Source organism: Garra rufa, chromosome 7 (genome assembly GCF_049309525.1).
Source record: "Garra rufa chromosome 7, GarRuf1.0, whole genome shotgun sequence".
NCBI classification, from domain to species: Eukaryota; Metazoa; Chordata; class Actinopteri; order Cypriniformes; family Cyprinidae; genus Garra; species Garra rufa.
This window is the reverse complement of record NC_133367.1, coordinates 7823516-7849366: the sequence shown is the minus strand read 5'-3', so window position 1 is coordinate 7849366 and position 25851 is coordinate 7823516. Positions and strand designations below refer to the sequence as shown.

Genomic DNA, 25851 nt, shown 5'->3' with positions numbered 1-25851 from the left:
TATCTGCGCTCTTGGTCAGTTTGTGGGTTGTTGAGGGGGGTTAACAGCCACGTCCTTAATGGATAACAGCGGTCTCCTGATAAATAATTACGCTCAATAAAATTAAAAAAAGTAAAACTTGGCTGTTTCCGATTCACGTATCCAAATTGGTCTTCGATCGCTTGCGGTTACATTAGGAAAACCGGGGATCGCTGCTAATTGCGCTTTGTTTGGCTGGTCAACTGCATGGTATGGAAATCTTATATACCTGCTAGACATGCGGATGATCCCGTCCCATACATCTGGCATTGCACGGCTCAAAGACGACTGGCTTAACCCAGAGCGGTCTGCCAGTTCTCTTGGGAAAGAACCATTTGCCAGGAAACCGAGCGTTATCAGCACCTGTAAGGGAACGGGTAATGCGTGGCTCCTCGCTGTCTCCAAATTTGGACCCAACTCAGCACAGAGCTCCAAGAGGAGCTCTTGGAGATCTGAAACAGCTTATAAGCCAGTCATCATCGTGGGCCAGAAAATCACCGTGATCCCTAAAAACGCGTTCCCTTCGGTCCTCCAATAAGGCCAACACTGCCATTGCCATAGACTAAGGGATGTATACATTTGCAAATGCTTTTATATGTTCTAAATCACATAAATGGTAGAAAAATATTGTCTCAATTAACCCATTTTATCAATTATAAATTAATAGCAATGTTTTCCACATGTGTTGGTGCGATACTTTGTAGTGTGCAATTTAAAATAATTGCCTCTAGGAGTCGCCAAGGGACATAAAACAAACACACGCACAAAAAATACACGTACGCCAGACATGGAGTTGGCGTGGATCAACGCACATTCTCACGTTAATTTCATCGTTAGTAAATCCAAACGTGAGCGTGAAATCTGGCGTACGCAAAGTTTTTGTGCGTACGCAGCGTTGATACATGAGGCCCCTGGTGTTTGAGTGTGTTCGACAAACATTATTTTCTATAGCTCTAGCGGTACTTTGATATTAAACATGCATCAGTCTGTGCAGCACCACTTCAAGTCAAACACATTATTTTCCTTAAGTAAACAGTATTGTACAGAATGGCATTGTTATACAGGATGCCTTCAGTCCATTATGCTGCTGTTTCGACCAGCGCTTCAACCTTTTACTAAAGATGAACTCTTGCTTGTAGAGCTTTTAATACAATGTAAAGTAGTGTCCCAAATAAAAAAGATCCTGCTTGACTGTAAATCACCATTGTTTGTTTTAGATGACAGGTTTAGATGGTCTTGAAGTATGATGTAGATTAATTTTATTTTGATTAGTTGGTATTTGCTACCTCTGCTATAATGGGAGGGACACATTAGAAGTGTATGTGGGTCATTTCATGTTTTACAGTGACTTTGGCTCTATGATTTACTTACTCATATTTTCTCGGAAAACGGGCTTCCAAACAAAAGGTTAGACAATTGCAAAAAGAAAGTTTACCACTGTGAAACGTTCAGCTTAGATCTGGATTAAACAGATACAGTAATTATTATGATGACATTTATTACTGTTATTGTTACACCAAAGTTTTTAACTTTTAAAATAGTGGTCCCTTCTATTGAAGTATGCTAACAGAACTGTGTAGCGCTGACATTTCTTCTCTCTATTTAAGTCAAAAAAGAAAATGTTCTCTTCAGTTAGATCAGAAGTTGTTTAAACATGTGAGTCTGTAAACAAGAATGACAGCTATCTTTCAAACTCTGCAAGTGTTTCTGTGAAGGACTAGAGAGAATGAGAGCCAATATAAAACACAGATGAATCTCCTGTAGTAAAGTTTCTTTTCTCTCTGTGTCATTAGTGTAAGATCAGACTCACATGTGTCCAGCTCTGTGTCTGTGAAGAGTGACCACTCAAAGGGTTACGTACCAAACTTCAGTGAAGAAACAGCATCACTAACCAAAAGGTATTTGATGTGTTTCTTATTTTTCTTTACACATAGACTGTGTCAGAAAGTGTATCAGTGAATAATTATCATACAATTTTAGTTCATAAATGTATCAAAGTATTGTTTTATAAATACTTTGAGATTTAAGTAAATAAATATTAGAGATTTTAGTCATATTTTTACCAGAAATGCAGTAATTTAATTTATTTTATTCAGCAGCAGACTTCAGAATGAAAATTTAGATCCAGATTTCCAGACTAACAGGAAACACAAGGACTTTACAAACAGTTTCCTACAGATCTTCCAGGCAATAACACACATCCTCATAATTAATTGATAATCATGACAAACAAATATGTTATTGAATAAGAGTGTGAGAGAAATGTTATTTTTAATTCTTATTGACCATTACTTTTTTCTTTTTAAGAACCCATAACATAAGAATGTATTAATAATACTGACAGATAATTAACGTTTGTCTCCAATTATTTTTTACAGGTATTTTTAATTGTTAAATAAATATAGTAGTTTTTACCAAATATGGATAAATATTTTTTTTTTCATTCATTCATTTTTGTAGGATCTTGAGAGCAAAATAATCACATTTCTAAAGAAAGAACTGGACAAATTTAAGAAAATATTACAAAAAGAGGACTTGCAATACTTTGTGAAGGATTTTAATGAGAACAGATGCAGTATCAAAGAAGCAGCTCTTGATCTCACGCTCTACTTCCTGAGAGAGATGAAGCAAGATGAAGCTGCTGATACTCTAGAAGGTAAGAGACTCATGATCATCTGTCAGACTGTCACTTATGAATGTAGCAGAGAAAATATAATTACAATATTTTGTATTTTTGTTTCTGTTTAGATGAGCTGTTCTTCATTCATCAGCTAAAATGTAGCTTAAAGAAGAAATATCAGTGTGTGTTTGAAGGAATTGCAAAGCAAGGTGACTCTACTCTTCTGAATAACATCTACACAGATCTCTATATCACTCAGGGTTGTAGTGAACAGGTCAATACTGAACATGAGGTAAGACAGATTGAAGTTGCTTCCAGACGTCATGAATCACAAGAAATACAGGTTGAGTGCACAAATTTGTTTGAAGCACCTAAACAAGACAAGCAGATCAGAACTGTACTGACAAAAGGAGTTGCTGGTATCGGAAAATCAGTCTCTGTGCAAAAGTTTGTTCTGGATTGGGCCGAAGGAAAAGAAAACCAAGATATCAGCTTCATATTTCCTCTTCCATTCAGAGAGATGAACTTAAAGGAGAAAGAAAAACTAAGTTTGATGGACCTTATAACTCAGTTTTTCCCAGAGACAAAAAATCTGAACCTTACAAGAAGGAACCAAAAAGTACTGTTCATTCTTGATGGTTTGGATGAATGTCGACTTCCTGTAAACTTTAAGGATAATGAGACGTTACATGATGTATCTTCACCAGTCTCTCTGGATGTTCTTCTGACAAACCTCATCAAGGGAAATCTGCTTCCTTCTGCTCTCATCTGGATCACCACCAGACCAGCAGCTGCCAGTAAGATTCCTCCTGACTGTATCGACCGGCTGACAGAGATACGAGGATTCAATGATGCACAAAAGGAGAAGTACTTCAGAAAAAGAATCACGGATGAGAATCTGGCCAAAGAAATCCTCGTTCATGTTAAACAATCAAAGAGTCTCTTTATCATGTGCCACATCCCAGTCTTCTGCTGGATTTCAGCCACTGTTCTTCAGAACATTTTAGAGGCGAAAAGAAAAAATGTTATGAAAAACAATCAGGTTGATGATGTCTCCAAAACACTGCAGGAGTCAAATACTGAAGACACTCCCAAGACTCTGACACAAATGTACACACACTTTCTCAGATTTCAGATCCAGCAGAGCAGACGAAAGTATGATAGAGAATATACACCAGATGTTTTCTGGGATAAAGATGCCATATTTTCACTGGGGAAACTGGCATTTCATCAGCTGGAAAGAAACAATGTGATCTTCTATGACACAGATCTGGAAGCCTGTGGTATTGATGTCTATAAGGCATCAGTGTATTCAGGCATGTGTACCCAGATCTTTAAGGAGGAAACTGGGATTGTTCTTGGTACCATGTACTGCTTTGTTCACTTGAGCATTCAAGAGTTTATTGCAGCTCTTTATGCACATCTGTTTCTAGACATAAAGAAGAGGAGTATATTTGTTCATGAGTCTACAGAACAGGAAAACAAAAGTGAAACCATGATTAATTTGCTCAAGACTGCAGTGGACAAGGCACTAGAGAGTGATAATGGACACCTGGATCTTTTTCTTCGATTCCTTCTTGGTTTGTCTCTCCAGTCCAATCAGCGACTCTTACAGGGTCTGTTGACGCAGGAAGATGAAAATGACCAGATCAAAAAGGAAATAGTTCAGTACATCAAGCAGAAATTAGAAGCTAATCTGTCACCAGAGAGATCCATCAATCTGTTCTACTGTCTGAATGAACTGAACGACCAAACTCTGGTGAAAGACATTCAGATCCACCTTAGCAAAGGAAGTCTCTCATCTGCTGATCTTTCACCTGCCCAGTGGTCTGCTTTGGTCTTTGTGTTGTTGACATCAGAGGAGGAGCTGGAGGAGTTTGAGCTTCAGAAATTCAAGAAATCAGACGAGTGTCTCATTAGATTATCGGCAGTCATCAAAACCTCCAAAAGAGCTCTGTAAGTTGTCAAGAAAAATCTTGTTGTTCTGGAAAATTATAAAAAAAAATCTAGAGTTTTTCTTTACTTGAGAAATGTTTTGTTCTCCTTTTTTGTTCTCAAGAAAGTATTTTGAATGATGATGGTTAGTCCATCAAATGTCCACTCAAATGTGTGCAGTAAATGTCAACAGATAGTCAGCTAACTAGTGATTGTGGTTTATTTTAATGTATAATTCCAGTCTTTCTGCAGTACTAGTAGTACCAAATACTGGGTCAGTGTGGTACCCGCTGATAGACAGCTGCTCAAACATTCCTGTGCATATTTTTGTGAGCACTCTGTAAACAGTATTGTGTTTTAACACAAGTTTTACAGCCAACGTTGAGCACATGATCATAATAGTTAAGGTGTTTAATCAGTATTCACTTAGTAATGCTTTTCCTTGAAGCCATAGAACTAACACTTTCAAATGTATAAATCATTGTTATTAAAGCCGTATATTGACTATTATTTATTATTATTTGTATTTAGCAAATGTATTTAATCTAATATTCTGTAATCTTATTTTCGTCATAGGTTAAATGATTGTGGCTTAACAGACAAGAGCTGTTCAGCTCTGGCTACAGTTCTTGGATCAGATACCAGTCTGAAAGAGCTGAACATGAGCAATAATAATCTGCAGGATTCAGGAGTGAAGCTGCTTTGCACTGGACTGGGAAATATGAAGTGTCATTTGGAGATACTGAGGTAAGTTGTGTGACAATAGACCAAAATTGAGTTCAACAAAAGCATAAGGTGAAAAACAGACTTGCATAATGAACAAGTCTGTATGTTGTGCATTAGAGATGTGCGGATGGGCTCAATCGTCACCCGAATCCACAGCTTCAAATAAATTATCAGATCGCCACCCACCCGCACCTATATTTTTCTCTGATTTAGATAACCGTACCCTATCATCATATTACACTTATTGTAATTCTTGGTTTTGCATAATGAAATGATAAATGGATGGTTCATTTTTAACAGCAGATTGATTCAGCTGATCTACACATTGCTGCACACATATACGTCTAATTACTCATGATTTTAAGCCAAATCCACGCAGAAAAGAACAACGTTAACTGACATCTGGATGCAACTCTCTGCAATCTCTGACGAAATTGGTGGGGTTTTCTCTGTGTTACACCGTGTCTACATCGGAAACTTTATATGGAATGTCACCGTTTCTGTCACCAAAAACTTCTCGAACAGGCAAACACGCTCACACAAATGAAACCATCTGCCAGATGCAAAAAGTATTTAAAACACGTTCATGTTTTAGAAAATGTAGTTAAAATTAGAATCATTATTGATTTATCCCATCCACCCGCAAATAATCAGAATGCATTTTTTTATTAAAAGACCCACCCGACCCGCGGATATAACTGCCATCCGCGAATCACTATTGTGCATAGAGATACTTTTATATTTATTCTTGCCAGAGTGTTTTTTCTCTGATTTGGTCTGTTATTGACACTGTCCTAAGCCTACGTGTTGTGCTACATCATTTACTGAATGTATTTGGCTATGTTTAAGCTACGGATAACTCAACATACATTTGGTTTATTTGTATATATGGTGATGCATCTATTTGTATACATAATTGGATATTAAATATTTGGATATTAAAAGCTAAGATATAATGTTTCCAGGCTATTATTATTTTTGCGTTACAGCACATTTTATCAGTAATTTTTCAGGGATTTTCTCTTGAAGTCTAGACTGGAAACCTAAGAGTAAGTAAGCACTCAACAAACACAATAATGTTGTAAAAACTTTTTTCTTTTTTTCACGTTGTGAAAATATTGTGATAATGTTTTTTTTTCTGACATATTTAATACGACAAATGTTGGGTTTTTTAAAAGTTATAAATAAATTTTTTCACAACATTGTAAAAACGTTTTAACATTTTTATCACGTCTTTGTTTTAAAAATGTACTTACCATGTCCAAACTGGTACTTAAAATGCCATATTAAATTTTTATTTTAATACCAGCACTTTTTTTTAGTTTTTCACCTTACTAGTACCGTTGGTGATATCGTAGATTTTATAAGCCTATTAAGATATGTACGCCTAATAACTGATACTACACACAAATTTTGTCACTTATCATATTAATTCACAAAATATAAAAATATGACACCCAAACAAGACAAATGCACAAAGATAAACCAAAATGGTTTCAAATAAAGTATAACATATGAAAATTACGTAATGACTGGAAAATTTGAATATGAGCATATTAACAAAGAATTGTTTTGTTGCAAAATGTAAAGCATTTAATTTCAACTAGTTACAAATTATTTTATAGCATTTATGATAATCATAATTGCAATCTTATTACGTTTTTGCACTAAAACTATTGCTCATATTTTTAGGTATTTTTAACACAAATTACAGGTATATGACATCCAATTTAGAACGTGTTTAATGTTTCATAATGGTTATTATTTTTTTCAATAAATAATATTTAATAATACTGGCATACCTGATTTTGAAAAATGTATGTTAGCGACTTTTCAGTGGTTTCACTGCAGGTTACATTGTTGTGCCAGTGGGTCTTAATGAGTTAGTTAGAAAACATTCATTCAGTTGCTGAATTCTGTGACCCACTGAATTATATGACTCTAGTACAGAGGGTAAGTTACGAACATAAAAAAGGTCATTGTAGCAATTCTATGGTAACCACAAACTAACAATGGTTTTGCTACAAAACATAGTTTTAACTATGATTATACAAAAGGTAATCAATACAGCAAAAAAAGGTAGGACTAGGGTTTGGGTTTAGTAGTGGTTTAAAGAACAAAACAAAACAAAAAATAATAATTTAATGCTTTAGAGCAATTAACATATTTATCCTAAATAAGGCACATTCCCTATTCTTGCAATATTTGTGTTCCTGTTGCTGAGTAATATCTGCATGCACCAAACACTGAGAACAAATAGTAGAGAGCAATCCATATGAGTCTGGTATAAGTCTGGTGTGGATCTGGAAGTTATGTCCAGATTGACACAGCATCTTTTGTTTATCTGTCTTCATAAACTGCCCTGAAATGCAATTTAAACATCTACAATGATTGTTATAAATACAACACAAGTCTCTTATATTCACAGTGCTCAGTATTTTTTTTATATAAACTTGTTTTCTCATTACATATACATACCAGGTGAAAAAATGCTGGATATTTAGTTGATATATAATTATATATCTTTATATGATCTTTATCTTTATATGATTATATTTATATATATATTTTTTTTATTTTTTTTTTATTAATAAACGGTAGTGTATGTTTGATGCACCAACTTTGCAGCACTGCCATCAGCAATGAAGAATCTAACCTTAAAGGAACACTCCACTTTTTTTGGAAATAGGCTCATTCTCCAACTCCCCCTGAGTAATGTTGCCTTCATGTGATATGGGAAAGATGATGCTTTCCACTTGTGAAGTGGAAATTACCAGTGTGTCGTGTTCAGGTGCTTTTGATGTCGTAGTGAAGAGAAACATGGCGGACTCGCAATTTGTCATCACAGGCTACTTTGGTAAAACAGACCGAATAAAATAACATGAGAAAATTGCCTCCTTCAGAACACTGTACCGCACAGCACCCTACTGGAGGCGAGCCACGACGAGCTAGCATTTTCTCTTAACGGTATTTTTAAAGACAACACTACGTTTAAATAGTGACGTTATTAAAATCCTTTATGCCCCAGCATTATGGGGGCTACAAACTAACCAACTAAACAGCAGATAACTTTTAACATCATGCAATGCTTATCATTCAGTATAGTTTCGTTGCTGTCCGCCATGTTGAAAGGTCAAAGTTTATCCCATCTCGGCAACTCGGGTATCATAAAAAATTTCGAGCTTTCCAGTGGAAATTACAACATGAGTGGGTGTTCATGTGCAATTTAGATGTCGGATTTTGGTATTTACCATAATTATGATAGCACATGAAGGCAGCATAAATAAGTTGAGTTTTACCATTTTGAAATCCATTCAGCCGTTCTCCTGTTCTGGCGATATCACTTTTAGCATAGCTTAGCATAGATCATTGAATCCTATTAGACCAATAGCATCGCGTTCAAAAATGACCAACGAGTTTCGATATTTGTCCTATTTAAAACTTGACTTTTCTGTAGTTATATCGTGTACTAAGACCGGTGGAAATGCAAAGCTTCAATTTTCTAGGCTGATAAGATTAGGAACTACACTCCCATTTTGCCGTAATAGTCAAGGAAGTTTGCTGCCGTAATAAGGCTGAAGCAGGAGCAGTAATACCACGCAGCACATGTGCAAATGCTAAACTAGCTGGGAACTCATTTCTGATAATACTCCGCCTGCTTCGGCCATGTTACGGCAGCAAACTTCCTTGACTATTACGCCGGAATGGAAGTGTAGTTCCTAATCTTATCAGCCTAGAAACTCGCAGCTTTACATTTCCGCCGGTCTTAGTACACGATATAACTACAGAAGAGTCAAGTTTTAAATGTAACAAATATGGAAACTCGTTGGTCATTTTTGAACGCGATGCTATTGGTCTCATAGGATTCAATGATCTATGCTAAGCTATGCTAAAACTGATATCGCCAGAACAGGAGAACGGCTGAATAGATTTCAAAACGGTAAAAATCAACTTATTAACTCGGAGAATGAGCCTATTTCTAAAAAAAGTGGAGTGTTCCTTTAAGAACATAAACAATTTGTCACAGAGACAACAGTATGTAATATACAAGGTTTATTAGAAATAAACAAACTAGAATATAGGTGAAATTAGGGCTGGGCGATATGGTAAAAATGTAATCTCGATATTTTTTTCCCCATATTGAACGATAACGATATATATTTCGATATAAGCTGTTGATGTTGCCAGCTTTAAAATAGTATCCCAACAATGACTAAAGCCACAAAAATGAAAGGGTTCATTAAATTACATTTAAAGTATAGTTTATTAACAAAAACAGATTACAGATTTGGCCTTAAAAATTAAAACAACTTACTAAAATAAAAAAATAAAAAATAAAAGTTGTGACAGAGTATGGTAAATGAGAGTAAATGTACAAAATGTAAACATAAAATTATTGTAAAAACATAATTTGTAACACAATTATTTATTTATTTATTTATTTATTTATTATTATTATTATTAACACAATTGTTTATTTTCTCTATTATAGGTTGAGCTATTTAAATTAGAGGCAACCACTGCATTTTGAAACAATCTACAGTATAAATAACAAAAAATTACGACACAGTTCTGTCATGACTCTGGGCTGCAGCCTTTCCCTCCGCCACACGATGTCGCTGTCTTTCCTCACACACCTCACTTCCCTGAATTGGACACACCTGTTACTCGTTTCCTCCACAGCTGTTTCTGATCATCACTGGACTATATATATCTTCCCTCTTCCAACACTTGGTGTGGTAACATTGTCTTCTGTCTTGTGTTTATTTTATGTTCTTGATCCTGGCCTTTGACCTTGTTTTATGTTTTGCTCAGTTTATGTTTCAGTTTATGTTTAGTTTGCCGTGTTGGCTTTTTGGTTTGTTTTGTCATTATTTTCATTAAATACTCACTTCCCTGCATTTGGACCCAGACCTCGTTTATTACCGTGACAGAATGTTACCACCCGCATTGGGTCCAGCGGGGGAGATGTCTTTTGAGGCGGCGTCAGCTGCTCGCTTTGAGACCATCTACGCCTGTTTGGCAGCAATGGATGCCCTTAATACTGAGGCGGCGCGGACGCGGCCCTACTTTATGGCGAGGGCGGAGGCGTTTTTTCGAGGGAGGGCGTCCGCTCAATCTGTTCCTGATGTGGCGGCGACCGCTGGTGACGTTCCTGACGCGGCCGTGACCGCTCTCTCTGTTCCTGACGCGGAGGCGACTACGATCTCTGTTCCTGACGCGGAGCCGGCTGCGCTCTCTATTCCTGACGCGGAGCCGGCTGCGCTCTCTATTCCTGACGCAGAGCCGGCTGCGCTCTCTATTCCTGACGCAGAGCCGGCTGCGCTCTCTATTCCTGACGCGGAGGCGGCAGCGCGCTCTGTTCCTGACGCGGAGGCGGCAGCGCGCTCTGTTCCTGATGCGGAGGCGGCAGCGCGCTCTGTTCCTGGCACGGAAGCAACTGCGCTCTCTGTTCCTGACGCGGAGGAGGCTGCGCGCTCTTTTCCTGACACAGAGGCGGCTGCGCGCTCTGTTCCTGACACGGAGGCGGCTGCGCGCTCTGTTCCTGACACGGAGGCGGCTGCGCGCTCTGTTCCTGACACGGAGGCGGCTGCGCGCTCTGTTCCTGACGCGGAGGCGGCTGCGCGCTCTGTTCCTGACGCGGAGGCGGCTGCGCTCTCTGTTCCTGACGCGGAGGCGGCTGCGCTCTCTGTTCCTGACGCGGAGGCGGCTGCGCGCTCTGTTCCTGACGCGGAGGCGGCTGCGCGCTCTGTTCCTGACGCGGTGGCGGCTGCGCGCTCTGTTCCTGACACGGAGGCGGCTGCGCGCTCTGTTCCTGACACGGAGGCGGCTGCGCGCTCTGTTCCTGACACGGAGGCGGCTGCGCGCTCTGTTCCTGACACGGAGGCGGCTGCGCGCTCTGTTCCTGACGCGGAGGCGGCTGCGCTCTCTGTTCCTGACGCGGAGGCGGCTGCGCGCTCTGTTCCTGACGCGGAGGCGGCTGCGCGCTGTGTTCCTGACACGGAGGCGGCTGCGCGCTCTGTTCCTGACACGGAGGCGGCTGCACGCTCTGTTCCTGACACGGAGGCGGCTCCGCTCTCTTTTCCTGACGCTGAGGCGGCCGCGCTTTCTGTTTCTGACGCGGAGGCGGCTGCGCTACACGGGCCTGGCCCGCCATCCCTCTCCCTGAGTTGCCTTCCTCCGTACCTCCTCCCTCCAGACTTTGGGAACGTCTAGAAGCCGTCCCGTAGGGAGGGGGTACTGTCATGACTCTGGGCTGCAGCCTTTCCCTCCGCCACACGATGTCGCTGTCTTTCCTCACACACCTCACTTCCCTGAATTGGACACACCTGTTACTCGTTTCCTCCACAGCTGTTTCTGATCATCACTGGACTATATATATCTTCCCTCTTCCAACACTTGGTGTGGTAACATTGTCTTCTGTCTTGTGTTTATTTTATGTTCTTGATCCTGGCCTTTGACCTTGTTTTATGTTTTGCTCAGTTTATGTTTCAGTTTATGTTTAGTTTGCCGTGTTGGCTTTTTGGTTTGTTTTGCCATTATTTTCATTAAATACTCACTTCCCTGCATTTGGACCCAGACCTCGTTTATTACCGTGACAAGTTCTTTTTTAATCGTATTAAGTGCAGACAATTCAGCCATAATCTAAGTAGGCTACTCTCTAAATATTCAAAGTGCAAATAGAGACGGATATTTCAAGCATGATATAGAGCTATAGACATACACAACCTATCATAGCCTACATACTAATAACAGCCTAGATATGTCATGTAGCCTAATTTGCGTGCATTGGGGGGATTAAAATTGCTTTTGAATGCGCGTGCATTTTTTGCTTTAGGTTTCAGTTTTAACAATCGCGCCAAACTCTCAGCTGAGCTAAGAGTCATTTTTCAGGTAGCCAAACCACTTATATAACGGAATTCGTGCTACCTTTTTTGTCGACAATTTCAACATCTTTGGATAATAACTCGAAGTTAGTTTCACTTTCGTCGCTGCTTCCTCTCTCTTTTTTTTGTCGTCCTGGTGTTAAGTTTGCTTCGCAAAGTGCGGTAGGAAATGAACTTTGTACTTTGACGTGCACATGCACGCTGTACGCTGATTGGCTGTTGTCGCATATTTCTACTGTGTGATTGGCTCTTAGATTAATCCATATCGAGCAAAAAATGTCTAGAGCCTATCATCGTTATTAACATAAATTTTATCGCGATTCGATATGATATCGTTTATCGGCCCAGCCCTAGGTGAAATGTAGAAAAGAGAACAATATGAAGAATATACCAATTTAGTAATCATCATACAGTGTCACTTACAGTATGTTTGGACATCAAAGGCTTCTTAAAATAACTAATAAATAACTTAACGCTACATCTGACGCTCATGAAATACAATTTTTATCAATTAATTTTTTACCGTGATCAAAACATGTTTGTAATTGTTTTAGCTAATAACTTAAGTGACCTCACCGATAAAAAATAATGTTCGTTTTCTAACATTCATCCATTGACAAATTGCCAGCAATATTTACAAAACTATAAAATGTGATTAAAAGCGGAAATTTTATTAAATAAGAGCTAAAATCTATAACTAACTAAACATGTCTATTACATGTAAGAAAGTGTCAGAAACAGTGGTATGTATTATGTAATTTTAGGGGCAAAACTTACCTTAAAGCAGTGTGACAGACAGAGATTTGCTCTGCTTGTTGGCTGAGCTGCTGCTTGTTTCCATGGTAACTAACCGCTCCAGTTTAAAAACATGATGACTTTTGTGTAAGTGGATAGGCCTAATGTAGGTAATCAAACTGAAAATGGAATAGCTTTAGAATATTTATTTATTTAACACATTAAAAACAAATGTAGAGTTGTGACACGGTAGTAATTTTATATATATAATTATTTTAGTTTTTTTTACATTCACTAGCTGTTAGCTCGTGATGATGAAATGCAATAATCGATTAGTGGATTTTTGGATTCGAATATATCAATTAAATGAGCAAAAACTATTGAAAGTAAGAATTCACATATTATTTAAGTCCTTTTGATATTGCTAAGTCTATCTATTAGTTTAGTTTAGTTTTAGTCACTTTATTGTCCACTAGGGGTGCAACGGATCGTAGGTGATCCGTGATCCGTACGGACCGGACTCCACGGTTCGGTACGCATGTGGTTCGCGGATTAACTGTTAAGTTTAACCATCATAGAAAAAGTTTATAATTTGCACGTGTTTTGTCTTGCCAATTTAGCCATTCAAACTGTTTAAATTGCTGCAGCAAAAGAGAAGACGCGCGTTGTTTTTTATGTATGTTTGCTGTTGCACACAAGCGAGCACGCGCACACAGAGAGAGAGAGCGAGAGAGCGAGAGAGAGAGAGAGAGAGCGAGAGAGCGAGAGAGCGAGAGAGCGAGAGAGCGAGAGAGCGAGAGAGCGAGAGAGAGAGAGAGAGAGAGAGAGAGAGAGAGACACAGACGCGCGATTTAGACTGCGTGATTCACAGATTGATTCCTCTTCAAAACTTCTCTTAACATACATACAAAGTTATTTTTAAATACCCCTTTTTGTATTCTGGTAAACACAGTCGTTTATGTCTTCAGTGAACTGAAACAGCTGAGAAAGATGCGTGCAAAGACTATAGAATACCAAATGCGTGCCAGTATTAGATACGTGCATTAGGCCATAAAGAGACAGCATCCTATAAATACCTGCAGTGAGAAGCATTAGTTATTTTACAATTAATTATTACATTTCTGCACCTGAATACTAGTGTTATTGATTTTATTAGTAACTTTGTTGTATTCATCTACACTTGTCATTTGTGTAATTGTTCTTGTTTTGTTACTGACTTTATTAGTTCAGCTAGTAGTTTTTGCTATGGATTAGAAGTACTTAAAGCATTCAGAAATTATTAAAAAACAACTTTTTTTGTTTTGTTTGTTTTTTGCTGATCCGAAAAATGATCCAATCCGTGACTCAAAATCCGTGATGTGATCCGAACCGTGAGCTTTGTGATCCGTTGCACCACTATTGTCCACAAGTGGAAATTTGTCTTTACTATTACTCAGTCAGTGAATTGCTGTTATTGTTATTTTACTGAAATTTTTTATCCTTTATTTAAGCCTCTCTTGAAGCATCTTTGACACATTGCCGCAGTTCTTCTGGATTTAGTCTGTCTCAGTTTGTTCAGTTTCTTCATGTCATTCCAGACGGACTGATGATGATGAGATCAGATCTCTGTGTGGAGCACTAGCTGTTGTCTGACTCCTTGTGCAAACTAAAATCTCACTGGATTATTACAATTAATGGCAAATTTATCATTTGGAATTATAAACTGATACTTCCTACTGACACACTACAGCAAGCGATAGAAATTACTGACTTAAAACTATTTTTAGCCAAAATACTAGTGGCTTAAGACTTTTGCACAGTACTAAATAGAATAAAAATATATTACATTGATTTTACCGGAAAGAAAAAGTTACATTTTCAGATGTTCAGTCGATTTTGCCCATAAAGACCACAAGTGTACCTCACAAATGAGGAGCATCAGAAGGTTAAAGCTTGAAAGTGACAATAAGCTGGAGATACTAAAGTGAATTGAAATCTAACAATTGAAAGTTCTCTTTTTTTTGTTTGAATTGATTCAGATTTTGCTTTACAACTAAGTTTTAGTTCACTTGAATATGGATTAAAATATAATTGTGTTTAGTGATTTTCATTGTTCAGGTCATTTCTAGAATAACTGATTAATGATCTGAATGTGACATTTTCATTCTGGTTCTAGGCTTTCAAACTGCAGTATCACTGAAGAAGGTTATAAAGCTCTGGCTTCAGCTCTGAGATCAAACCCTTCACACCTGATAGAGCTGGATCTCACAGGAAATGATCCTGGACAATCAGGAGTGGAGGAGCTCGATCATTTACTACAGGATCCAAACTGTCAACTCAAGACACTGAGGTGAGACCTGATCAAATATTAATAAATTATGTTACAGAAATACTGTAAATTATGTGAATTTTTATTTTTTAGCTATACAATAATTAATAAAACCTTTCGGACTGAGTGTCCCTCTAGTTTCTTTCAAATAACTGTGACAATTAGAATTTGTTTTCAAATATTTGTGTATTTAAATGTTTAAAGAAAATGTTTGCAATTGTTAGATCTCGTTTTAGAATAATAAAGTTTTTTTTTGTAATGATTTTTGTAATGCAGTGGACGTTTAAATCAGAACTAATTTGATCTTGCTTGCTTCATCTTCTCTTCTGCAGTTTTTTGGGTCCTGCTGCAGGTGAAGGCTGTCAGTATGTGACTGGAATTGTGGGTAAAAACCCGTTATTCCTGAGAGAGCTGAATCTGAGTGAACATAAACTAAGAGAGACACGAGTGAATCAGATCTCTGCTCTACTGGAGGATAAACACTGTCAACTCAACACACTGATGTGAGTATTGCTGCTTTAGTTCAAATCTTACAATACTTTTTATAGTAGTGTTATTGTAGTTGATAATATTTGTGTCAGAACAGTTTTATAGTATATATTGTAATAGAAATATATTGTTTATTAGCCACAATGCAAGTAGCAATGTGTAACATTTTACCAGATTTAGTGCTACACTTTTGTTTGTTCCCCACGAAATGTTTTTTCACAAAAAGTTTGAATGTAAAAGAATGATTAATAGTTTCACACACAGAGATATGGAAATTCTACAGTGATTTAAAAAACTACACTTTTAAAGATAAGTGTCACGTATCTGGTCTATCCTGTCATCATGAACTCTTGCACCACACTTCATGGACTTCATTCCCCACAAGCCACTGCACTAATCACTGCATTCACCTGCTCTCACTTTACTGATTACCGCTCACAGCTGCACCTCATTACACTGACTGCATTTAAGCCACTCACACACACAGCCACCTGGCGAAGTCATATTGTTCCTTCTGGTCATTATTTCCGAGCGTTTATTCCCGTGTTTGATTTCCTGTGTTTTTGATTCCTGGACTCCTTCCCGTGTTTTGATTCTCGCTGCCAGCCCCGACCTTTCTGCCTGTTTTGACCACGATTTCTGCCTGCCCCTTTGTGTTTGTTTGTTTGTTTGGAATAAATGCTGCGAATGGATCCGCACATCTCAGTCTGACTCCCTCGGTACAGAAGACTTCGCCGACACAAGGATCCAGCGGCTTTATGGTGTCATCCGGTTCCAGCATGAATCCAACGGTGCAGATCATGCTTCTCAAGCAGGGTGAGCAGACAATTGAGGATTATGTCATGGCTTTCATTGATTTGGCAAATCTGTCTTTGATGGATGAGACGTGCCTCATGATTTTTTTTCGTGGAGGACTCTCGGAGCCATTGGCTTCCAACATGCCAAATTTTGAACCTGACTGGACTCTGCATCACTACATGGATCTGGCTCTTTTGTTGTGTGGCTCTCCATTTACAGTGGGTGAGGTAGAGCCACAGCACAAGATGGCAACCGCCTTCTCACAGTCTCCGCTGGTTCCGCCCAGCCTTCCAGAGTCTCCGCCGCCAGAGCGCCCTCCTGTGACCGCTCGCCTAGAGCCTGCTCTTCCAGAGTCTCCGCTGGAGACGCCCAGCCCTCCAGAGTCTCCGCTGGGGTCGTCCAGTTCTCCAGAGCCCGCTCCTCAAGAGCGCCGTCCAGAGCCCTCTCCTCAAGAGAGCCTTCCAGAGCCTCCACTGGTTCAGCCCGGCCTTCCAGAGCCTCCGCTGGTTCAGCCCTGCCTTCCAGAGCCTCCGCTGGTTCAGCCCTGCCTTCCAGAGTCTCCGCTGGTCCCGCCCGGCCTTCCAGAGCCTCCGCTGGTTCCGCCCAGTCTTCCAGAGCCTCTGCTGGTTCCATCCAGTCGTCCTGAGATTCCTGTCTGCCTGGTTCTGGTCACGGAGCTCATGCATGAACTGTTCCCACCCACCCTCCCTGCTGCTCCAGTCCCGCCACCTCTGTCTCCTGACAGTCCCTCTGCTCACCCACATCCCACCTTCGGTGCAGAGGACTTGCCGTGGGACTGCCAGTCTCCATCGGTGTCCAGACTGAAGGATCCCTCACCATCACCTCCAGTCTCAGAGTCCTGGACTACACCTCGGCCCTCTGACCCTGCGGCTCCACCCCGGCTCTATGCTCCCTTGTCTCCGTTGTCGGCCGTCGGCCCACCAGCTCCTCCGTGCTCCATCGTCTCTCCGGCTCCGCCCCGGTCAGTCGTAGCCCCACCTTCGCCTCTGGACTCTACTCCTCCGGCTGCGCCTCGTCACTCCGTCCTGCCGGCTCTGTGGACCTCCTCCCTCCCGTGGGCACAGCCTCGATCCTCTGTCACTCCGGCTCCGCTGCGTACCTCCGGACCTCCATCTCCGCCGGGGTCGCCAGAGCCTTGGGTTCCGCCTTGGTCCTCCGGATCCTCTGTGTCGCCCAGGACCATCGACTCTCCAGTTTTGCCTCGGGCTCCACCTCCGTCGGTCGGCCCCAGGCAGGAGCCAACCCTTCCTCCACCATGGCTTCTCCCTCCGTCGGCTCCACCTCATTTCGTGGTTCCAGTACCCCTACATGGACCTGGCCCTCCATCCCCCCCCCCCCGTTCCGCCTCCGCTCCACCACCCTCCAGGTTGTATTAGGTGGTTAGAGCGTCTGGAAGCCGCTCCTTGGGGAGGGGCTCTGTCACGTATCTGGTCTATCCTGTCATCATGAACTCTTGCACCACACTTCATGGACTTCATTCCCCACAAGCCACTGCACTAATCACTGCATTCACCTGCTCTCACTTTACTGATTACCGCTCACAGCTGCACCTCATTACACTGACTGCATTTAAGCCACTCACACACACAGCCACCTGGCGAAGTCATATTGTTCCTTCTGGTCATTATTTCCGAGCGTTTATTCCCGTGTTTGATTTCCTGTGTTTTTGATTCCTGGACTCCTTCCCGTGTTTTGATTCTCGCTGCCAGCCCCGACCTTTCTGCCTGTTTTGACCACGATTTCTGCCTGCCCCTTTGTGTTTGTTTGTTTGGAATAAATGCTGCGAATGGATCCGCACGTCTCAGTCTGACTCCCTTGTGACAATAAGTGGCAAAGTCTGATAAACATATGACTGCTGAATGTAATCATGTTTACTGATTGCTGGTATGCAAATGTTTTTTTTCACAACTAGTCATAACTGCTTTTAATTTAAAGTTTGTGTTTCTCGAAATGTAAAATGTCTAATTTTGGTGCAGCATATACTGTAAATTGTAAAAACTGAACAAGAGCATTTTAAGAATCAGTGATCAGTATCTGCCTCAAATGTCCTGATCAGTGCAGCACTAAAGCAAATCAACTGCCATTTCAAAACTTATTTGAATGACTTCAGTTTAAGGGAATACATTTATTCATTAAATAAACTCATGTGCAAAGTATGATATTTTATAAGCAAACTGTCTTTGATGTTGGCTTGTAATTGTTTAGTCTACAGTATGTTTGAACATTGATCTGTGAGACTAAAGTGATTTATGAAAATAGTAGACAGTATCAATATACTGTACAGCAGTTACAGTCACATTAAAGTTTACTGTAGCATTGCATCTATGTATTTGAAACTTATGTAATGATTGTCTACATGTTGTTCTGCAGAAATATCATGAGATTTGCATCTTCTGCTACAATAGACAAAAGAATAAACTAAAAAAGCTAAAAAAAAGCAGACAGAACTAGTGAGACGATTACAGACAGATTATGGGAACTATAGACTATATGTCTACTGTTGTACGTTTGATAATGTAAGACAGTAAGCCGCCACATGTGAAACTGATGATACTTTTATTAACAGAGCTCATGTCACAAACACCACACTCACATCAACATAACTCCTGTGTTCACAGCAAACACACAATGAGAGACTGAAGATGGGCCTTACGCTCTTAAAGAGCAGACACTTTTAGACTGCAGCATGTTAGAATCAACCAATCATATTGCATTTCTGTATCATTTATCACAATCATCTACAGCTACTGTAGCTCTTCAATAAGATGATCCTCATAGATCTACATTTACATTTATTCGTACAGCAGACACTTTAATTCAAAGCAACTTACAATTTAGGAAAACAAGAAACAATTCATCATAAAGAAGCAAATAAACACAGGAAGTGCTCAAAATACAAAGTTTCAGACATTATTCAGTTTAGTGTGAGCTAGAACAGTGAGGAATAAGGAAACGTGACATTAATATTGTTTTTTACCATCATTTCTCTTTCTGTCTTCAGTCTGTGTGAATGCAGTATTACAGAGAAACAGTGTCTCATCCTGACTTCAGCTCTGAAATCAAACCCATCACACCTGAGAGAACTGAACCTGAGCAGGAATCAAATCACAAACACAGGAGTGAATCACTTATGTGACGTACTGAAGGGTTCACACTGTAAACTGGAGAGATTGAGGTCAGTAACATTCACATACAAGAATCAAAATGATGAAAATCACTTCAACAGTTTAAACCAAAACACTTTAGACTCAATATCTCATGATGAGCTTGACTTCACATTATATTTGTTTAAAGACAGCTTACTGAAATGCTATTTAAACTACTTCTTCTTCTTCTTCTGAGACTAAAATGTCTGACTGCTGCTCCTAAACTGGGAAAATCCCATAGACTTACATTGAGGGAATGTTCAAATGATCAACACTATTCAAACTTACACTGACAAAACTCCCACAATCCCTTGAGACTCAGTAAAACTGCTCTTCTATGTAGACTCTATGGAGACTCATTCAGACTCATGCTAGCAACTTGCTAATCGTGTTAGCAACATGCAGTGTTGGGGAGTAACTAGTTACGTGTAACAGAATTACGTAATTTAATTACAAAATAAATGTAATTGTAATTAGTTACAGTTACTTAAAAACATATGTAATTAAATTACAGTTACTTCTGAAAAATGCCAGCGACTACAAAGGGGATTACATCTGAATTTTTTCACACACTCACCCCAACTTACAGATTTAATTGACTTCTTTCATAAATTGCATTGACTGCTCTAAAATGAGACACCAATGTTTCAGGAGTTTAGGACACATAATAGGACACATGCTTATTCGATAACTGTTTTATTTCCTATTTGGGTTTATAAATAAACTTTATTCTTTAAGATTAAAGCCTAATTCAATATTATGTGGACAATTTCTTATTTCCGTCATCCTGGTATCATGGACTCACTCTATTGTTTCATACAAACAATAACAAATTGCTAATCATGTCAACAAAATGTTAGTAACACGCTAATCATGTTAACAACATGCTAGTAACATGCTAATAATGTCAGCAACATGCTAAGTGACAGGCTATTCATGCTAGAAACATGCTAATAACTAATTGCTAATTATTTTAACAAAATATTAGTGACATGCTAATCATGTTAACAACATGCTAGTAACATGCTAATATTGTCAGCAACATGCTAGTGACAGCCTATTCATGCTAGACACATGCTAATAACTAATTGCTAATCATGTTAACAACATGCTAGTAACATGCTAACTAGGGCTGCAACTAACGATTATTTTAATAATCGATTAATCTGTCGATTATTTTTTCGATTAATCGATGAATCGGATAAAAAACGAGGGATTTACAACCCTTTATTCAAAAACAGAACTAAAATCTTTAGAAAGTGCACTAACATGTTGCTCCTTGAACTGTTATAATAATAATAATAATAATAAAATAAAAATGGACTAACACAAAAAACATACACATGTATGCTTTACATCTGCCAAATATATAGACTAAATAAACTAAAATGACTATCCGTCAAGACAGCGGCTTGCTGTGGTGTACATGCTGCATTTCCCATCAAGAAGCCTCTCAAATTAAATTCCTCAGTGCGCATTAAAAAAGTCATGTGACTTTGCACGCTGGAACGGGATAACTTGACTAACTCTCTGCTACATTCATTCTGCCATGGCGGTGTTTAGTGTCCTGCCATCAGCAGCGACCAGCTGGAAGAGTTCCGCATTCAAATGCACGCAAAACTGGCCTCAAAGCCCCAGCAAAAGTAATTACCATGAATGTGTCAAGGCAAAAATTAAGAAAATATTCGAATTACTTATTAATAAACTAGTATTTTCTGATTCAGTGTTGCAAAGATGAAATTGACGATCCTGCCATCTGCATCTTTATGGATTAGCTAATGAAAGAGTTTTGTTTTCGATTTTAATTATTTCGTTTTATAGTAAAATAATAATTTAAAGCTTTCTATAGATATTGTGTTTGTGAGGCAATTACCTGGGTTTCGGTTAATTATTGTGAAGCGCTCCTGTTTAAACCAAAGATATCAAGCGTATTCTGTTTGTTTTCTTTAAGAGCACATTTTGTTGATACTGTTAGTGCACACAAACTAAGGTAGACCCTTTACAGTTCCGGCCCGGTGGTAAATTACTCTTACCTTTATGAGCAAAAAAGAAATTCCACATTGCACTGGCGTCTCCATACGCTGCAAAGCGCGCTTCTCTCCGCACATACTTTGGATTTATATTGATTGAATGATTAAACTAATATTGTGATATGTTTAGGTTTTTTATATCAATGGATTTTAATTTAAATCGCGATGAATTAAGCAGGCTTTTGATCTGTCTGCCACTGTTTGCTAGTATAACTTTAAAAAACAAAAACTTGAATTTAACAAACAAAAAGTGTTCCAAATATATCTCTAAATTAACTTTATAAACTAAAGGAACGAAAATAAATGTAATCACTTTGCTATTAAAATCAGCAGCTGTGTAATGAGGAAGAGAAAGAGAAAAAAAGACAGTCGGACTGGAAATTCAGTCGGCCAAAAATTGATGAGCTGTCGGACAATTTTACAAGGAATGTTTGTTTAATAACCTATAATATTCTTAGGCTACTTTCTTAATTAAATATATTATTTCTTTGATTTATTTTAGCGTTTTTAGGCTGCTTGTTAGCTGACTGAAGTGTAGGCTATATATAAAAAAATCAACGTGCCACCGTCACAGCCCTATTCAAAACTGAGACGATTTCACCTCAGCAGAGCTCCTCTTTCTCCTTACGGTTGTGGTATGTTTTCGACACATTATACAGACAGACAGTGTTACAAAAACTATACAATTAGTTTTCTCCATCTCCACTATCCAACGACCCGTACACCAGCTGTTTTGCGATCGAGCATTGGCTGCTGTGAAAGTACGCTAGCCAAAGTAGGCTTAAATATCAAACATGTTTGATATAAATCGGGGCAGCATATATATATATATATATAATGTAGAAACGGTGCTTTATGCTCAAATGTTCCAGTTTTGCGTATAAGTTAAATTTGCATTTTTGGATGGAAACACAGTTTATGAGGTGCCGAACTCTGCTGGCATCAGTGCGGGAGAGAGACCGAATGTGTCCACTCCGCTATGCGCTCAATTTTTTTAAATATATAAAATAACCAAATGTCTCTGCGTCGCGCGACACAACGAATCGATTATGAAATTCGTTGCCAACGCTTTTAGTAATCGATTTTTATCGATTTTATCGATTCGTTGTTGCAGCCCTAATGCTAACCACAGTAACAACATGCTAGTGACATGCTAATCATGCTAACGTTATGCTAGTAACATGCTAGTGACACATTATATGTGCTAGAAACATGCTAGTAACTTGTTATTCATGTTAAAACAACTAAAAGCATATTAGCAGCTTGCTTTTAAACTTCTTTAAACTTTTCAGACTTTCTGGTCCAGGCTTTTTCAAGGCATCTTAAAGTTTGTCTTGATGAGCTTGTTGATCTAGTTGTGTATTTTTGATGTTATTCAGCGCTGTATGTCGGTGTGCTATCGGCGCTGACCACAGTCTTGTTGTTTGTCAGTTAATGATCAGTTAACATGCTTTGGTTTGATTGGTTCAGGAAAAATAACTGAAATCCCTAATCTGCTGAAATAAACAAGTTGATCTTTTATCCTCTGTTTTATTTGCTTATGATAAATTATGTGACTTATTTTCTGCTCTTCCTCTTTCTGTCAATGTAGGTTAAGTTGCTGTGAAATGACAGATGAAGGTTGTTCTGCTGTGACTTCAGCTCTGAAATCAAACCCATCACACCTGAGAGAACTGAACCTGAGCGTGAATAAACTAGGAGACTCTGGAGTGAAAAACCTCAGTGATCTACTGATGAACCCACAATTCAAGCTGGAGAAACTAGAGTTAGTATCATTATACTGTACAGCAGTTACAGTCAGATTAAAGTTCACTGTTTAGATTATTTGAAGACAACAGACTCAAGTCACATCATTTATAGTGCTGCATCTTCTGCTTTTTCTCCATCATCAGAAAGATTCAGCAATACTATTAGTTCATGGGTTTGTATGTGTATTAAAAAGAGCATTAAACTTGCTGAAATCTGACATGTTTGCTGTGAAACAAGACAGAAGTGAAAACAGAATAAAAACAAGTGTAACTGTCACACTTGGGAGTTGGGAGACAGACGTTCGGATCCAAATGCAGGCTTTATTAGAGACAAAACAAACACACAGGGGCAGGCAGAAATCGTAGTCAAAAAAACATGCAGAACGGTCGGGGCTGGCAGCGAGAATCAAACACGGGAGGGAGTCCAGGAATCAAACACACGGGAAAACAAACACGGGAAGAAACGCTCAGAATTACGACCATACGGAACAATAAGACTTCGCTAAGAGCTGTGTGTGTGAGTGGCTTAAATGCATGAGAGTCAATGTGAAACAAATGTGTGCAGCAATCAGTGCAGTGGGAAACGAGGAGCAGGTGTGTGCAGTGATTGGTGCAGTGGCTTATGGGGATTGCAGTCCAGAATGTGTGTGCAAGAGTTCATGAAGACAGGATGGACCACATACGTGACAGTAACAAATGACAGTAGATTATTCTGACAGTCACATTTATACTGGACTAATGCTACTTTCACTAAATCTACTTTTATTAGAAATGTGTATTTCTAGATTGTACTCTAAAATAACTTAAAATAATTAATGTATCCGATTGTCTTGTCTTGCATTACAATTATGAATTCATGACCTTGTAAGTGTTAATTTTCTGTTGTGTCTATATTAATCTAAATGAATCTAAATCCAGACTTGGATTGTAACTAGTGTCCTCAAATACTCCTGTCTTGGTTTGTTTCATATCATTAAGATTTCATGATTTTTCTGGTTAATAAGTGACTGTATAGCATTTGCTGATGATCATCATAGATCTGAGTCATTGTTCTTTCTCTTTCTGTCTTCAGTCTGTGTGAATGCAGTATTACAGAGAAACAGTGTCTCATCCTGACTTCAGCTCTGAAATCAAACCCATCACACCTGAGAGAACTGAACCTGAGCTGGAATCAAATAACAAACACAGGAGTGAATGACTTATGTGACGTACTGAAGGATTCACACTGTAAACTGGAGAGATTGAGGTCAGTAACATTCACATACAAGAATCAAAATGATGAAAATCACTTCAACAGTTTAAACCTAAACACTTTCTACTCAATATCTCATGATGAGTGGGTTCATGGGTTCACATTATATTTGTGTCAAATTCTTCTCCTTAATGATTTGTTTGTAAGATGATCTTCTCTTCCTCTGTTTGTCTCTTTCTAGTCTTTATAACTGTTGCATTACAGATGTTTCTTCTTTAACTCAGTCTTTGACAAACACAAAAGCACTGCAGTTTCTAAAAGAGCTTGATCTGAGTATTAATATGATTGGAGACTCAAAGCAGCGGCTCATTGATGTGCTACGAGACTCAAACTGTAAACTGAGGTGAGTAAACTTCACTTTGTGATATTAAAGAGATCTTCAATTACCTCTGATATGTGGACAAATATTAACTTTCAAATATTTGTGAAAGGAGATGATCAAATGATCATCAAGCTTTATTTCAAAGGGTTTGTGTTAGAATGAAATGTAAAGTTGATCAAAATGTTGAACACAAAGGAGGAAAGAGAACAAAAGCAGACTGTCAGAGCTTTATCCAACAACAGCTGCTTTATTAATGCCATCAGTAATAGTGAATCATTCCAGTTTGAAATAGATTTGGTCAGATTGGAGGAAAACGCTGGTAAAATCAGTGCAGATTCCAGCTTCAGCTCACAGCCGTCCAGCATCACATGATCAATGTCTCTGTCTCTTGTGTGTTTTTACTTTGACAAGCAACACGTCACATTACTTTACACTTACTTTACTTTCACTTATTTAATGAGACCAATACAAATGTTGAAACTAGAGGAAAAGCAGCTTTAACTAGTGGAACATTGAACTGAAAGGGTTTTGTTCACATAAGTATTTGTTCTTGTGGTTTATTATATTTGGCGTACATTCATTAGCATGTGTTTCTCTTTATAGTGTCTCAACAGGAGTAGTTTTTGGATCCTGATGAAAGGAGCAGTGAACATCAGGTGAGGATCCACAGAAGAGCTTCACTACTGTGTCTATGAGGAGAAAGAAATGTGTGATAAATGTGTGAATGTGATCCATACAGGTGAAGAGACTCAGACTTTACAATCAAATAATGCAGCATGTGTGTTAGAAACATGTGATACTGAATGATTCATGTTG

General features: G+C 38.9%; 1 protein-coding gene across 1 annotated transcript in view; it reads left to right on the top strand.

Moving 5' to 3' along the window:
* LOC141337896 (NACHT, LRR and PYD domains-containing protein 3-like) overlaps positions 1-25851 on the top strand; it is a 74772-nt gene that overhangs the window by 2611 nt on the left and 46310 nt on the right. Inside the window, exons 2-10 of the mRNA XM_073843473.1 lie at positions 1812-1916; positions 2115-2205; positions 2479-2674; positions 2767-4594; positions 5150-5320; positions 5417-5420; positions 8443-8484; positions 15084-15250; positions 15562-15732. Of these exons, the coding sequence (XP_073699574.1) occupies positions 1812-1916; positions 2115-2205; positions 2479-2674; positions 2767-4594; positions 5150-5320; positions 5417-5420; positions 8443-8484; positions 15084-15250; positions 15562-15732 (2775 nt within the window). The remainder of the gene's footprint in view (positions 1-1811; positions 1917-2114; positions 2206-2478; positions 2675-2766; positions 4595-5149; positions 5321-5416; positions 5421-8442; positions 8485-15083; positions 15251-15561; positions 15733-25851) is intronic.